This window comes from Hordeum vulgare, chromosome 7H (genome assembly GCF_904849725.1).
Source record: "Hordeum vulgare subsp. vulgare chromosome 7H, MorexV3_pseudomolecules_assembly, whole genome shotgun sequence".
Lineage (NCBI taxonomy): Eukaryota > Viridiplantae > Streptophyta > Magnoliopsida > Poales > Poaceae > Hordeum > Hordeum vulgare.
The window spans coordinates 597,523,710-597,537,831 of NC_058524.1; the positions used below are offsets into that span (position 1 = coordinate 597,523,710).

General features: G+C 42.2%; 1 protein-coding gene across 1 annotated transcript; it reads left to right on the forward strand.

Annotated features, from left to right (window-relative positions):
* The first annotated feature begins 423 nt into the window (after nucleotides 1-423).
* LOC123409442 lies at nucleotides 424-13,071 on the forward strand. Its single transcript, XM_045102343.1, has 5 exons — nucleotides 424-571; nucleotides 7,906-8,405; nucleotides 8,759-8,835; nucleotides 12,129-12,221; nucleotides 12,593-13,071. Exons 1-5 carry the CDS (start codon nucleotides 424-426, stop codon nucleotides 12,627-12,629), a joined length of 855 nt encoding a protein of 284 aa, XP_044958278.1. The 3' UTR covers nucleotides 12,630-13,071.
* The last annotated feature ends 1,051 nt before the right edge of the window (nucleotides 13,072-14,122 follow it).

Below are 14,122 nucleotides of genomic sequence, written 5' to 3' on the forward strand. Positions count from 1 at the left end.
TAGATACTTTTGTACCTAGAAAAGATTTTTAGAAAAAATAAAGAAGAAACTATGAGGCAACTGCAGTTCAAATTTGACCCAATTCCAGCTGATTCAACAAAAAATTGTCTTTTTCATGAGAGGTGGGTCAAAGCTGACCCGTTTCCAGCTGATTAACAACGACGATTTAGGATCGTCGTAAACGTTACGACTATTCCAGAATCGTCGTAAAAGTTACGACAATTTCGATCAAAACGTCGTTTCTGTCAGTTTTCGACGCTTCGTTTTTCGTCGTAAGATCGCCGTAAATTAAAAACCGTGACGGTGTAGCGACGAAAATATAACGTCGTGTATTAGCATATTTCTTGTAGTGCTAGCGCGGGTAGCTTTGGCTTCGCATCCGCCGGTGGCATGGGCGGAACGGGTGGCGGTGGCATTGGCGGCATGGGTGGCGGTGGCATTGGCGGCATGGGAGGCATCGGTGGCTCCGGAGGTACGATAGGCGGCATGGGTGCCATGGGTGGCTTTGGAGATACCATGGAGAGCATGGGAGCCATGGGTGGCTTTGGAGCACCTCCGCGCGGCATGGGAGGCATGAGTTTTGCGTCTCTCATGGGAGGCATAATAGCACCTTCGAGCGGCATGGGCGGAATGTCTTCCGATGTGCCTCACACACCTTCGGGCGGCATGGGTTGAAGATCTTACCAACACCGCGCGCGACAATGAAGAGGAGGAGGAAGAATCGTCTTCGGATGATGAATCGGAGCAAGAGGAAAAGGAAGATGAAGACGATTATGTCATCATGAATTTGTTTGTGTGATTTAAATTATGTCATGTATTTGTTTTGATGTTTGAAATTCATTTCGTATCCAAAATGCAACATATGGCAAGCGTCGGCTGCTCGCGCGCGCTGCATTTTAACGCGCCTGCTGGAGCTACGCGCGCGCTAAAGTTTACAGTGGCCACTGGAGCCAGCGCTCCCCGCAGCGCCAAAATAGGTGATCGGCGCACTGCAAACGCATTTTTAGCGCGCCGCGCGTTGGACGGCTATTGAAGAAGCTCGTAGGGTGTCATGGTTAACAACCGATGCTATTTTTCAGTACATGGTAACAGTTAATTAGTAACCACCTTGGTTTTAGAGATTTTTCTGACACGCTGTAAACTGTGATAGAGGGAGATTGCTTCGGGTGTGCCTAGAACTCAACTAGCTAAGTGTATGGTCTCATTCATCTGATCCAAGCTGACGTCATATGATGATTGTCCCAACCCGTTTTTGGTTACTCCTCCGAATCAGGCTGTATTCCTTCGAACGCAGTGGTCGCATGTGTTGGGTTGTCACAATGTATATAGGATTTCCGCATAGCCCGTCTGAGTTTTGTGACTGTTTACAAGTTGTTAGGTGTTAAAAATAGTTGGCCAATTGACAAACGTGAAGCTTGTATCACGTGGGTCATAAAAATTTTGCCCAAACGAAGCACTACCTTGGGATGTCGAACTAACGATCAATGTTGAATGCGTCTTGCAAGCCACTCAGCCGATGGGCGTTGGTGATTACTAAACACCACAAAACTTTAAATAACTATCTACTATGACAGATCAAAAATCTGTTGAAATTCCCCAATTTTTTCTGAACTTACAAACAAAATTCGGAAACATCGATATTCTTAAATTTGTGAACGTATTTTGAAATAAATAGGAACATTTTTTGAAATTACCTGACATTTTCTGAATTTGTGAACATAAAAAAATGTGAACAACATTTGAAAACATGAGCATTTTTTAAATTCTGAGGAAAATTTGAAAAAGCTCGATCATATTTTTAAATTCACAAAAGTTTCTGAATTTGTGAAAATGGAAAACAATGAACATTTTTTGAAGTTTTGAACAATTTATGAAAAACACACACATTTATAGAAATTTAGAACCATTTTTGGAAAATCACAAACATTGTTTAAAAAAGAAACAACTTGAAAAAAGAAAAGGAAAACATAAAAGGATAGAAAAAGAAACAGAAAAAGGAAAATGTAAAAGGATAGAGAAGGAAGTAGAAAAAGGATAAATAAAAAAGATAAGGAAGAGCACGTGCAGTTGTGACCTTCCTTGAAAAGTTGCAATTGCGGCTACCCTAAAGAAACTTATAGTTGCACCCGACCTTCAATTTGTTTTTTAGATTGTGACTACCATAGAGAAACATGCACTTGCGAACGACCTTAAAAAGTTGCAGTTGTGATTATCGTAGAGACATTTGCACTAGCGACCAGCCTTGAAAAGTTGCAATTTCGACTACCCTAATGAAACTTGTAATTGCGACCAGGCTTCAAAAACTTGTAATTGCAACTACTCTAGAGAAACTTGCAGTTGTGGTCGTCCTTCAAAAACTTGCAATCACGACTACCCGAGAGAGACTTGCATTTGCGCCCGGCCTTGAAAAGTCCAGTTGTGACTACCCTAGAGAAACTTGGAGTTGTGACTGGCCTTAAAAAAACTTGCAGTTGCGACTACTGTAGAGAAACTTGCAGTAGCGGTCGGCCTTCAAAAACATTCAACCGCGACTAACCTAGAGAAACTTGTAGTTGCCGCCGGCCTTGAAAAAACTTGTAATCGTGACTAACCTAGAGAAACTTGCATTCTGAGCGGCCTTGAAAATTTTCAATTGTGACTGTCCTAGAGAAACTTGTAGTTGCGACCGGCCTTTGAAAAACTTGCAATTGCGACTACCTTAGAAAAACTTACCGTTGCGATTGACTATAAAAAACGTACAATTTCAATCACCTTAAAAACTTGCAGTTGCGATTATCCTAAAAAAACATCGAGTTATGATCCCCACTTAAAGATAGAAAGAAGATGAATGAATAACCGCTGCTCATCGATCCAGATTCTACAAAAAAAGAAAAGAGGACAAGTCATCATGGGCCATCAGCTTCTTTAACAGACAATCAAGAAAAATGGAAAAATGGAAAAACAGGTCACAAGGGAAACATTTTTTTCAATCTAGAAACAAAAATTTGAGAATGGGAACAGTTTTCGGATCTGCGAACATTTTTCGATTTTGTAACTAATTTTAAAACATGGACAAATATAAAATTCATGAAAAATTTTATAAAAGTGTGAATATTTTTTGAATTGTGATTTTTATAAACCGCGAACATTTTTCGAATTGTGAATAAATTTTGAAACATGAACAAAGGAAATGTGATACGGGATTAACTGAATCCTTGACAAAGAGGTTCAACCGATAGGATTTTCGTAGAATATGTAGGATATAATATGGACATCTAGATCCCGTTATTATATATTGACCGAAGAGTGTCTCGGTCATGTCTACATAGTTCTCGAACCCGCAGGGTGTGCACACTTAAAGTTCGTTGACGTTTCGGTATAGTTGAATTATTGATGTTGGTAACCGTATGTTGTTTGGAGTCGCGGATGAGATCTCAGACGTCACGAGGGTTTCCGGAATGGTTCGGAGACGAAGATTGATATATAGGAAGCATCCATTTGGCTTCCGGAAGATTTTCGGGCATTACCGGTAAAGTACCAAAAGTGACGAATGGGTTCCGGAGTTTCACCGCGAGGTGCCACCCACCCGGGAGGGAACCAAAGAGGCCCAAGGATGATGTACCAGACCCTGGTGGACTGGTGGCCAGCCGAAGGAGGTGTATTCGGCCAAGAGGAGAAAGGAAAGGAGATGTGGGCCAAATCGAATTGGGGAAGGGAGTCCTCCTTCCAAATCGTATTGGAGGAGGACTCCACCTCCTCTCTTGCGCCGGCCGAACCCTAGGGCTTTGTCCCTAGGGCGCCACCCCTCCCTCCCACCTACATATAGTGGAGGTGATAGAGGCTTTTGGCACCTCAAGCCAAGGCGCATCCCTCTCTCCCTCCACCACTTTATGACATCTCGTGGCTAGTTCGGTATGGTACGGTGAAGCTCTGCCGAAGTAGCTCCATCACCATCACCGCCACACCATCGTGCTGCCGGAGAATTCAGCTACCTCTTCGTCTCTCTTGCTGAATCAAGAAGGCGGAGATCGTCATCGAGCTGCACGTGTGCTGAATGTGGATGTACCGTCCGTTTGACGCTAGATCGAAAACACACAAAAAAACAGAAAAAAAGAAAAAAGAAATGACACAGAAAACAAAAACAAAAAAAGAAAACAAAACACAAAATAAAACTGCTAAACCAGAAGAAAAACAAAAAACCGGTTCAGGAACCTTCTGGAAGGTTCCCAAAACCGGCTCCCTCACTATGGAGGACTGGGTTGGCCCAATTCCCTCGCCTGAGGGATCCCATGTGCAAAAGCTCGATATTTTGACGCAGTAAGTGTCAAATAGGATTTTCATGTGATGTTGCCTAGTTTTTTCTCTTCAGGATAGCCATGTTGCCTTGTCTATGTGTATCGGGCCATATTGGCCTTTTCTGCTTTATTTTTTTCTCAGTGTTTTTTATTGACTGTTGTCTTAATTTTTGTATTTTTTGTGTTCTAATTTCATCCTTTTAATTTTATTTTTTGTTTCTATTATTCCTTGTTTTTATTCTTTTTATGTTCTGTTTTGTCCTTTTATGTGTTAGTGAAATGAAAAGCCAAGCCTTTCCTTTTGGTGGATTTTTTTTTCTTCTAGTGAGGGTCACAGCTGTATATTTTTAAATGAGACTGAAACTAAAAATTCAAATGGGATCACAATTGCAAACTTTTAGTGATGGTCGTAACTGCATGTGTTCAAATGCTTGTCGCAACTACACGTTTTCGAGGCAAGGCTTAACTACAAATTTTCCAAACAGGTCGCAACTAATTTTTGTAAATGGGGTCACAATTGCAAGTTTTTATTAAGGATCGCAACTGCATGTGTCCGCTTGTCACCACTATACGTTTTCAAGCGGGGGCACACCCGCAAATTTTTCAAACGGGGTCGAAACTATTTTTTTTAATTAGGTCGCAATTTCAAGTTTATAATAACGGTCCATGTGTTTGCTAGTCGTAACTTCATATTTCCAAGGGGGTCAAAACTGCAAGTTTTTCAAATGAGCCGCATCTACAAGTTTGAAATTGGGTCCCAACTTCATGTTTTCGAGGGGAGGTTGCAACTGCACTTCTTTAAGGGGGTCGCAACTGTAAGTTTTAAAAATGGGATTGCAACTGAAAGTTTTTATAACGGGATCGGAGTTGCTTGTTTTTTCAAGGTGGGTCGCAATTGTAAGTTTTTATAATGGGGTCACAACTGCAATTTTTCAAAAAGAAGTTTAAAAGGGGGTCGCAACGACAAGTTTTTCAAGCGGGGACACAACTACCAATTTCAAATGGGGCCGCAACTACAAGTTTACAAGGGGAGGTCGCAACTACACGTTTTCAAGAAGAGCCCGCAAGTAGACGTTTTTAAGGGGGCTCGCAACTGCAAGATTTTCCAATGGGGACGCAAATACCAGTTTCAAATGGGGTCGCAATAACAAGTTTTTAAGGGGTGGTCCAACTGCACGTTTTTCAAGGAAAAGCCACAACTGCACTTTTTCAATGGGTCATAATTGTAAGTTTTTTAAATGGGACGCAACTACCAGTTTTCAATGAGGTTGCGACTACAAGTTCTTAAAGAAACGTCGCGATTGCACGTTTTCAAAGGGAGGCCACAACTACATATTTTCAAGTCTGGTTCGCAACTTCACGTTTTCAAAGGGAAGCTGTAACTGAACGTTTCCAAGTCGGGGTCGCAACTGTACATTTTTAGTTAGGTTGTCGTTCAGCTATATGTCCATCTCTAGACTTGCATTTGCAAGCGTTGTAACCCGACTGCAATTACATGTCCTCCCAACACGATTGCAACTCGTGGCGAGAGGGGGGATTGTCGGTCGGTTGCATATCTATTATTATAGAAAAATCATTGAACAAACACACTGAATGGGTTTTGTAAAAAAATATTCATTGCACAGAGTATGCGGCACAATAGTGTTACACATGTAGTATTTCTTTTCCCCTTTCTCTTATAATATGTAATGTGTGTTTTCTGATTATGTAAGTATGGTATTTTTAACGTCTCATCTTAATAAATGCAATAATTCAAACGAAATCAATCTTTATTAATGTGGTGTTTAGGAGTTAATTGCAATTTTTTTGAGTTTCTTCCCTTTTAAAGACACGCAAATGCAAATATATAATAATATATCCATCCATCTTTTCTTTGAAGGAAGATTCAGCTGCTTGTGGCTGGGCCGTGCATGCCTGATGTCACACAAACCCAGAAGAAAAGAATAAAAAATAGAAAGGAAAGGAAGCTATAGCACTAGGCCACAACCGAAAACCAAAAGAAAAAAAATACCAGGCCGCTACGGGGGAAACGGTGTTAATAGGTGGTTTGATGTCAGGTGACTGAAACCTTACTATTTCTCACCCACCTGAGTTCTAGGTGCACCTAATTTTTTAAAGGTAATATCATCAGAAGTCATAAACTTATGTCACATGTTCAATTTGATATTTTTAGAAAAGGAGGATTGCCTCTGAGGCCGTATCCATGTGTATGACCATACTTATTAATGATGGTGTCTTTAGGCGCGATGTATTTTTACACAAAACCCCCACATTTGGGAAAAAGTTAACCATCATGACACATTTATTTGCACAAAAGGCCCTAATTTTTTTTCTTTACGAGAAAACCCTACCATCGTATTGTACATATATGCAAAAACTAACACTCAAAAAAGGGTCCGCCAGGAGGGACCTCCTATATGCCGCTCTCTGCGGCAAGGAGACACCGTTTCGCACAGGCTGGTTTACGACTGGGCCGGCCCATAAAAACAACGATCGATATTTGACGTATACTGTAGCTCTAAAAGGATTCAAACGCACGATCTAATGCTTATCATGAAGTGTTACTACCACATGAGCTAGGATTTATATCTGTTCAAAACGGAATGCATATCCGAGTTAGTTTAGGAAATTCCAAAGCATTTTTTTTCCAACAGATGGAATGCTCAGTGGAACACAAATAATTTTTTCGAATTGTGAACATTTTCTGAAACTATACCATTTCTGAAATTAGGAACATTTTTTCAAATTCCCGAACATTTTTCAAACTTCTGAACTTTTTTCTTTAAAAATACCAACTATTTTGATTAAAATTCCAGAACAATTTTCTAAATTGCAGAACATTTTTTAAAATTCCGGAAGATTTTCTAAAATTCAGAAGCATTTTTATAAATCCAGAACCGTTTTTCCAAATTCCAGAACATTTTTTTAAACTCCGAAACAAATTTGAAAAATAAACAAAAAAAGAAAAGATAAAAAAAGAAAAATCAGTTCAGGGAATCTTCTAGAAGTTCCCAAAATCAGAAAGAAACCAAACATTTTGGTAAAAATTCCAGAACATTTGTTTTAAAATTTGGAACATTGTTTCAACTTCAGGAACATTTCTTCAAATTCCGGAACATTTTATTAAATTGCGGAACAGTTTTCTATATTCCCAAAAAAAATCAAATTCTAGAACATTTTTCAAATCCCGGAACATTTTTAAAAATTTCAGAACATTTTTTCAAATTCTGGAATATGTTTTAAAAATCCAGAAATTTTCTGAAACAGAAACAGGAAAAATAAAGAAACAAAATGGACACATTGTTTTTTTTTGAAAAACCGGTTCAAGGAATCTTTTAAAATGTTTCCAAAACCGGAAGAAAACTGACTGAAAACTTCCCAAAACCGGCATCAGTGAAAGTGCTAAAGGGCTGGCCCGAACCCCGTCTGTGGCTCGCAGCTCCCGTTCGTTTGCCCACCTATTTGACGCAAAGAGCGTCAAATAGGGTTTTCCCTTGCAAGACTCAAACCCACCATTAAACTAATTTAACCCAAACGGATGGGTTTATCTTTAGCTAATAATAAAGAGGCTATTGTTTCTGTCGGAAAACCCGTCGCACCAGTTTTACATAAAAACCCTCCAGTTTTCTAGGAATCAACCCGCAGTCCAAATCGAACCGGTATGGAGGGGAAGAAAATAGCCATGATTTGCCTCGACCAAGCGGCACTCCGCCCCGCTCACCACCTGCCGCGCCTCACGAGCCGTCAGTTGCCTCTTGCCTCACCGTCCAGCCCCGCCCCGCCCCGCCCACCTCTTGCCATGCCCCGCGCGCCGCCGACCGCCTCCTGCCCGCCCTGTTCAGCGGCCTTGCGGTGGCCCGGTCGGCAAGTACCTGCCGGATCTCACCGGATTCGGTTGAAAATGGTGCTCAGGGGATGGATCTGGAAGGAAGGAGGCCGAAGCTTGGAGCACGACGAGAGGAAGGCGACCTGCTTCCTCTGCATCAAGGCTCTCTCCTCCCGAGCGAGCATGGCCGGTGGTGCTTCCTCTGCATCGAGGCTCTCTCCTCCCGCGCGAGCATGGCCGGTGATGGCCAGATGGAGATGTATTTCCAAATTTGTGGCCTCGCAGATGATGTGTCCCGTCTTCTGGTAAACCTCGAGCTCCAGTTTATGCCCGGTTCCTCTGCATCCTTCCTGCTTGGTAATTTTTGTGGTTGAGTTATACGCCTGTGCTGATTTTTTCCGCAGATTGAGATGAACAAGGCATGGAAGATCAGGCCGGCCGTGGACCGTGCTTCCTCTGCATCGAGGCTCTCTCCTCCCGCGCGAGCATGGCCGGTGACGGCCAGATGGAGATGTATTTCCAAATTTGTGGCCTCGCAAATGATGTGTCCCGTCTTCTGGTAAACCTCGAGCTCCAGTTTATGCCCAGTTCCTCTGCATCCTTCCTGCTTGGTAAATTTTGTGGTTGAGTTATACGCCTGTGCTGATTTTTTCCGTAGATTGAGATGAACAAGGCATGGAAGATCAGGCCGGCCGTGGACCACACACTGCTCCCCAAGGGCAAGGCTCAAGCCAAGTGAGTGCTCTCTCCGTCTCCATGCCCTTCCACAAGTTTCTGAATGTGTTTGCTTGGCTTGGGTGGTGATAGTGTGGAGCCGGCGTACATTTCTCTCTGGAGATGGGGTTTTCTTGTGTGTTTAGACCGCCTGGTGTTAGCTTATGTATTAGAAGCTTTTGCACGTGGTTGTATGTATGGACAACTTAATTTTGTCTGTTTATGAAATTTCTTAGAAGCTCGATAGCAATGCCAGTCTCTGTCTGCCTGCTTGCTTGCTACCAATTGGTGTGTTCTGTATTCTATTGTATTCAGTTTACGATGATATGTGCTTATTTCAGATGTTTCTACAAGTTTCTGAATGTGTTTGTGTGGTGATGATGGGGAGTTGGTGTCCATTTTTCTGTGGAAATGGAATTTTCTTTCTGTGTTTATATGGCGTGTGGTGTTAGTCTGATGGTTTAGATTAGAGGGTGTTGCAAGGTGCCAAAGTGGCCTTATGAACAACTTAACTTTGTGTGTTTGCGAAATTTCTTAAGATGCCTACTAACACTGTCACTCTGTCAGCTTGCTTGGTAACTTTCTTTCTCTGTTCATATACCGTGTGGTGTTAGTCTGATGGTTTAGATTGGAAGCTGTTGCAAGGTGACAAAGTGGTCGTATGAACAACTTAACTTTGTGTGTTTATGAAATTTCTTAAGATGCCTAATGACACTGTCAGGCTGTCAGCTTGCTTGGTCACTATTGGTGTGTGTTGTATTGTGCACTGCTGATTTTGCAATGAGCAACAACACTACTTTTTAAGATGTTTTCTACAATTTTATTGATGATGCCATATCATTGATTGTGTGCAATGTAACTGGGATGCACTGCCCTAGCCATGGGTCCATGCTGTGAAATGTAACTGGGACGCACAATCCTAGCCGTGGGTCCTTGCTGTGTGATCCTGCTGTAACTTGACTCTGTTCTTGGGTTTCTGGAGCAGCAACTATTCATATAGATCTTCATATGATTTTGTGTCTTCTGTATTGTTATTCTCAATGCTTGATTAAATACATGGGTTGCAACTTTGGCTAAGGGGGGTGGCCTCCCTCCCCTCGCGCGAGCACGGCGAGCGGCGGCTAGATGGAGGTGGCCTCAAGGCTGCTGAACAGGGTGGGGCAGGAAGCGGTCGGCGGCGCGCATGGCGTGGCAAGAGGTGTGCGGGGCGGGGCGGGGCTGGTGAGGCAAGATGCGGCCGACGGCTCGTGGGGCGCGGCAGGTGGTGGGCCGGGCGGAGCGTCGCTAGGTCGAGGCAGACCATGGCTATTTTCTTCCCCTCCATACCGGTTCGAATTGGATTGCGGCTTGATTCCCAGAAAACAAGAGGGTTTTTATGCAAAACTGTCACGTATGATGTTTTGTTTCTCCCGATGCAACGCACGGGCAATTTTCCTATCTAATAATAAAGCGCGGACCACTTCTGCCGTCTGTCGTGGCTTTTTTATAGAAAAGTCCCTCCGTTTTTGAGTATTCAACCCGCAGTCCCTGATTAAGTGAAAAAATAGATTTGCAAGAAAGCCCCTCGCCCCCGGATCGGATCCGCCCCACCGTCGCCAGGGCCGCCCCACGCCTCCCCGGCCTCCTCCTCCCCCCTGCCCCTCCTCTCCACCGAGCGGCTCCTCCTAGCACCCGGCCATAGCCCCGCCGGCCACCACGTCGGCGACCGATGATGACGACTGCCACGGCGACGGAGACGGCTGCGGCCCTGAATGAGGGCGCCCGTGCCGGGATGGACAAGTACGAGGAGGTGCGGGACATCGGGTCGGGAAACTTCGGGGTGGCCCGGCTGATGCGCAACCGCGAGAACGACGGGCTCGTCGCCATCAAGCTCATCGAGCGCGGCCACCGGGTCGGCCTGAGAATGGTGGAAAGAAGGCAACAGAGAATGGAAATGCAAAGAAGAGAGATAGGGACAAGGAAGACAGAGTCCGGGAGAGGGATTCAAGTGCCCGGCAGAAGAGATGTGGTGATCTTAGGGCCTGAAAATATGTTAAATGTTGCAATCACTTTACTGCTTGCCAGCAAATATGCCATAGGAATTTGAAGCTAGAGAATGTTCTCTTGGATTCCTCTAACAGCTGGTACTGTTTTGTATGCTCTTGCAACGTTCCGGATGCTACAAGATCCAATCTTCACACTTCCCGATTTACTTTCGGTGTTTTCCCAGGGAAAAGTTTCAGCTGATCGAGTAGCACAATACCTCCAGGAAGAAGAATTGAAATGCGACGCAATTACAGAAGTACCAAGGAGTGATACAGACTATGATGTGGAGATTGATCATGGAGCATTCAGCTGGGAACTTGAAAACACATCTCCAACTTAAAAGTAAAGAGAGGGATGAAAGTAGCAATCTGTGGAATGGTCGGCTCTGGGAAATCCAGTCTATTATCATGCATACTTGGGGAGATGCCTAGGTTAGCCGGGGCTGTGAGGGTCAGTGGGAGCAGAGCATATGTTCCTCAGACTGCATGGATCCTGTCTGGGTACATCAGAGACAACATTCTGTTTGGAAACCCGTATGACAAGGAAAAGTACCAAAAGATAATACAAGCTTGTGCATTGACAAAAGATCTTGAGCTATTTGCAAATGGTGATTTGACGGAGATTGGAGAAAGAGGAATTAACATGAGTGGTGGACAGAAGCAGAGGATTCAGATTGCAAGGTCAGTGTACGAGGATGCAGATATATACCTCTTTGATGATCCCTTCAGTGCAGTAGATGCTCACACTGGAGCCCAACTTTTCAAGGTTTGTTTATTCTTCAAAAACCCATAAAATGTTTGTATGTCGTTAACTTGATAAAAAAATCAGTGCAATAGATGCTCATACTGGAGGGCAACTTTATCTATGTTTGTATGCAGTTAACTTGATAATTTATTTTCCAAAATTTAGTCGCATATGATTCAAACAGGATAAATATCACTAGTTTTCCTTATTGTTCAACGATTTAGAGACATCACTCTGGACAAATGCTAATAGAATGAACTACTATATTATTCTAGAGGATTGCTTCATGGGGATGCTTGAAAACAAAACAATATTGTATGTGACACATCAAGTTGAATTTCTTCCAGCCGCGATTTTGGGTACTCCAAGGTTGGTTGTCGAATCTCATTATAGTTTCTTTTTCCTGAACAATTTTTGTTAACAACAAATCTGATAGGAGTGTGGGCACATGCACTGTAAATCCTGTCATGTTTCTGCAAGTCTGCATAAGAATAATTATTTGATGTTTACTGCTAATCATTGTACCCTTTGCCATTTTGTGACAGTCATCGGTACTACATTCAAGGCCCAAGTCTGCAGTGGGTACACCAGCATACAATGCACCAGACGTTCTTTGTCGCCGGGAATATGATGGGAAGGTGACCTAAAAGAAACCCTTCTTCATATATGATGTGCGTTTTTATGTTTCTGAAATTTGTAAGCACATCTTCTGAGAGCACACCCCTTATGTTCTTCGTCTTGGCATTGTGTATGGATAGATTCACTCATCTTGCTACAACCATGACATGCACAAAAATACATGATGGAGACATGCTGCATTACTTAAAAGAATGAGTTGCCACGCAAAACAAACCTGAAAGTGTTGTTTGGTTGAGCACCATATTTGGTAGTAGAAGTTGTACCAACTCTTTAGGTGATGTTGACTGAAGTTCTACATGAAAAATTATACAAGACCGTGATAGGATATGGTACAGGATGTGCTTGAGTTTATGGTTTTGATTTTTTGTAGGAAGTTAAATCTGACAGCCCACAGTTTTGTGTCTTGATTATGGAAGTTGAATTCGATTCAACATTAATATCAATGTGAGGAAGGGACTTGGATCATGGACGATGGCTGTTTTGGGAATAGGAAGGCCGTGGCGGAGGAAAAGAAGGTCTTGCCGGAGGGGTTTCGGCTGGAGAGGCATGTGACGGAGGAGTTGAATATTGCATATGCATACCATGAATTTACCAGCCTGGAGAATGGAGAGATCTTCAAATGGTTCGATTCCCATATGGATCACAAGATTTGAAGGCGCATCATTTCTAGATGGCCAGCTTGATGTCGGATTCATGGAGTGTTGCCGGTTTTGAGAGGATGCACCATTATGATTCATCGGAGGTGGAAAGAAAGCAGTATATTCTTATCCTCAAAGCTTGTAGTTTAACATACTCACTTATGGAATACGGTTTCTCATAGTGTCATAATTTCCTTTGCTATTGTGTTCACTGCCGTATTGGTGTCACAGGCAAATGGGTGAACTGCCCTCATTGTTGTTACTGTTGTAACTCATCCCACAGAAATTAAAACTTTAAAAGAAGCTCCTTCCGTCCAAAAATAGATGTCTAACATTTAACATTTATTAAAATTAATGCCGCATAATAACAAAACAAGTAGGTTCTGCATTTTTTTCTTGCCCGATGCAACGCACGGGTATTTGTACTAGTATATCTAATGTGGATAACGAATGTATATGTATTAAACGGGAACACATGCGGAAATTGAATGTGCTATTGATATTGCGGCCCATTTTGCACATGCTATTTTTTTAAACATTTGTGTTAAACCTGAGTATTATATAAATGTGTGTATTACATATTTCGTTTTCAAAGTTGCAATTTTAAAAGATTATTTTTTTAGTAAAAAATCAGTAAATTATACTTACATTTATATAGGTCAATGCTTGTAAAATTAAAAATAATCATTATTTAAATTTTATAAATGTCAATATGAATAATCAATCGTTTTCCTTCATTATTCGTAATTATACTTACGTTTTAAAATATTTATAAAAACAGCGCCCAAAAAATCCCAATTAAGTTCCACATAGTTTTCCTTGAGTACATATAAGTTCATTATACAAAGTATACATAAGTACCAGAAATGCCTAGTGACTAGACCGTCTCGTGTTTAAACATTCCTTGTGTACCGTTTTATTATTTATTTCACATATATGTTCAGTTCTGTGCTCTGTTTTCCGTAAAGAAAAAAAAATTGGGGTGCAAAAATTATCGTTGTGGTTGACTTTTCTACAAATAATAAAATATATGAGGGTCTTCTGTGTGAAAACTACGTCATACCAGCACCAGCACTCACTGACAAGTGGGGGCGTACACATGGATACGGCTGCATACGCGTTATTATGACCGTATATGCACCTTAAGTCAAGTTAGGTAACCACAAAACAGTATTTACACAGTTCTAGCACCAAATTAAACATGCGACACAGTTCTATGGCTCCTGATGGTATCACCTCATGCTTTTATAAGAATTTATAAG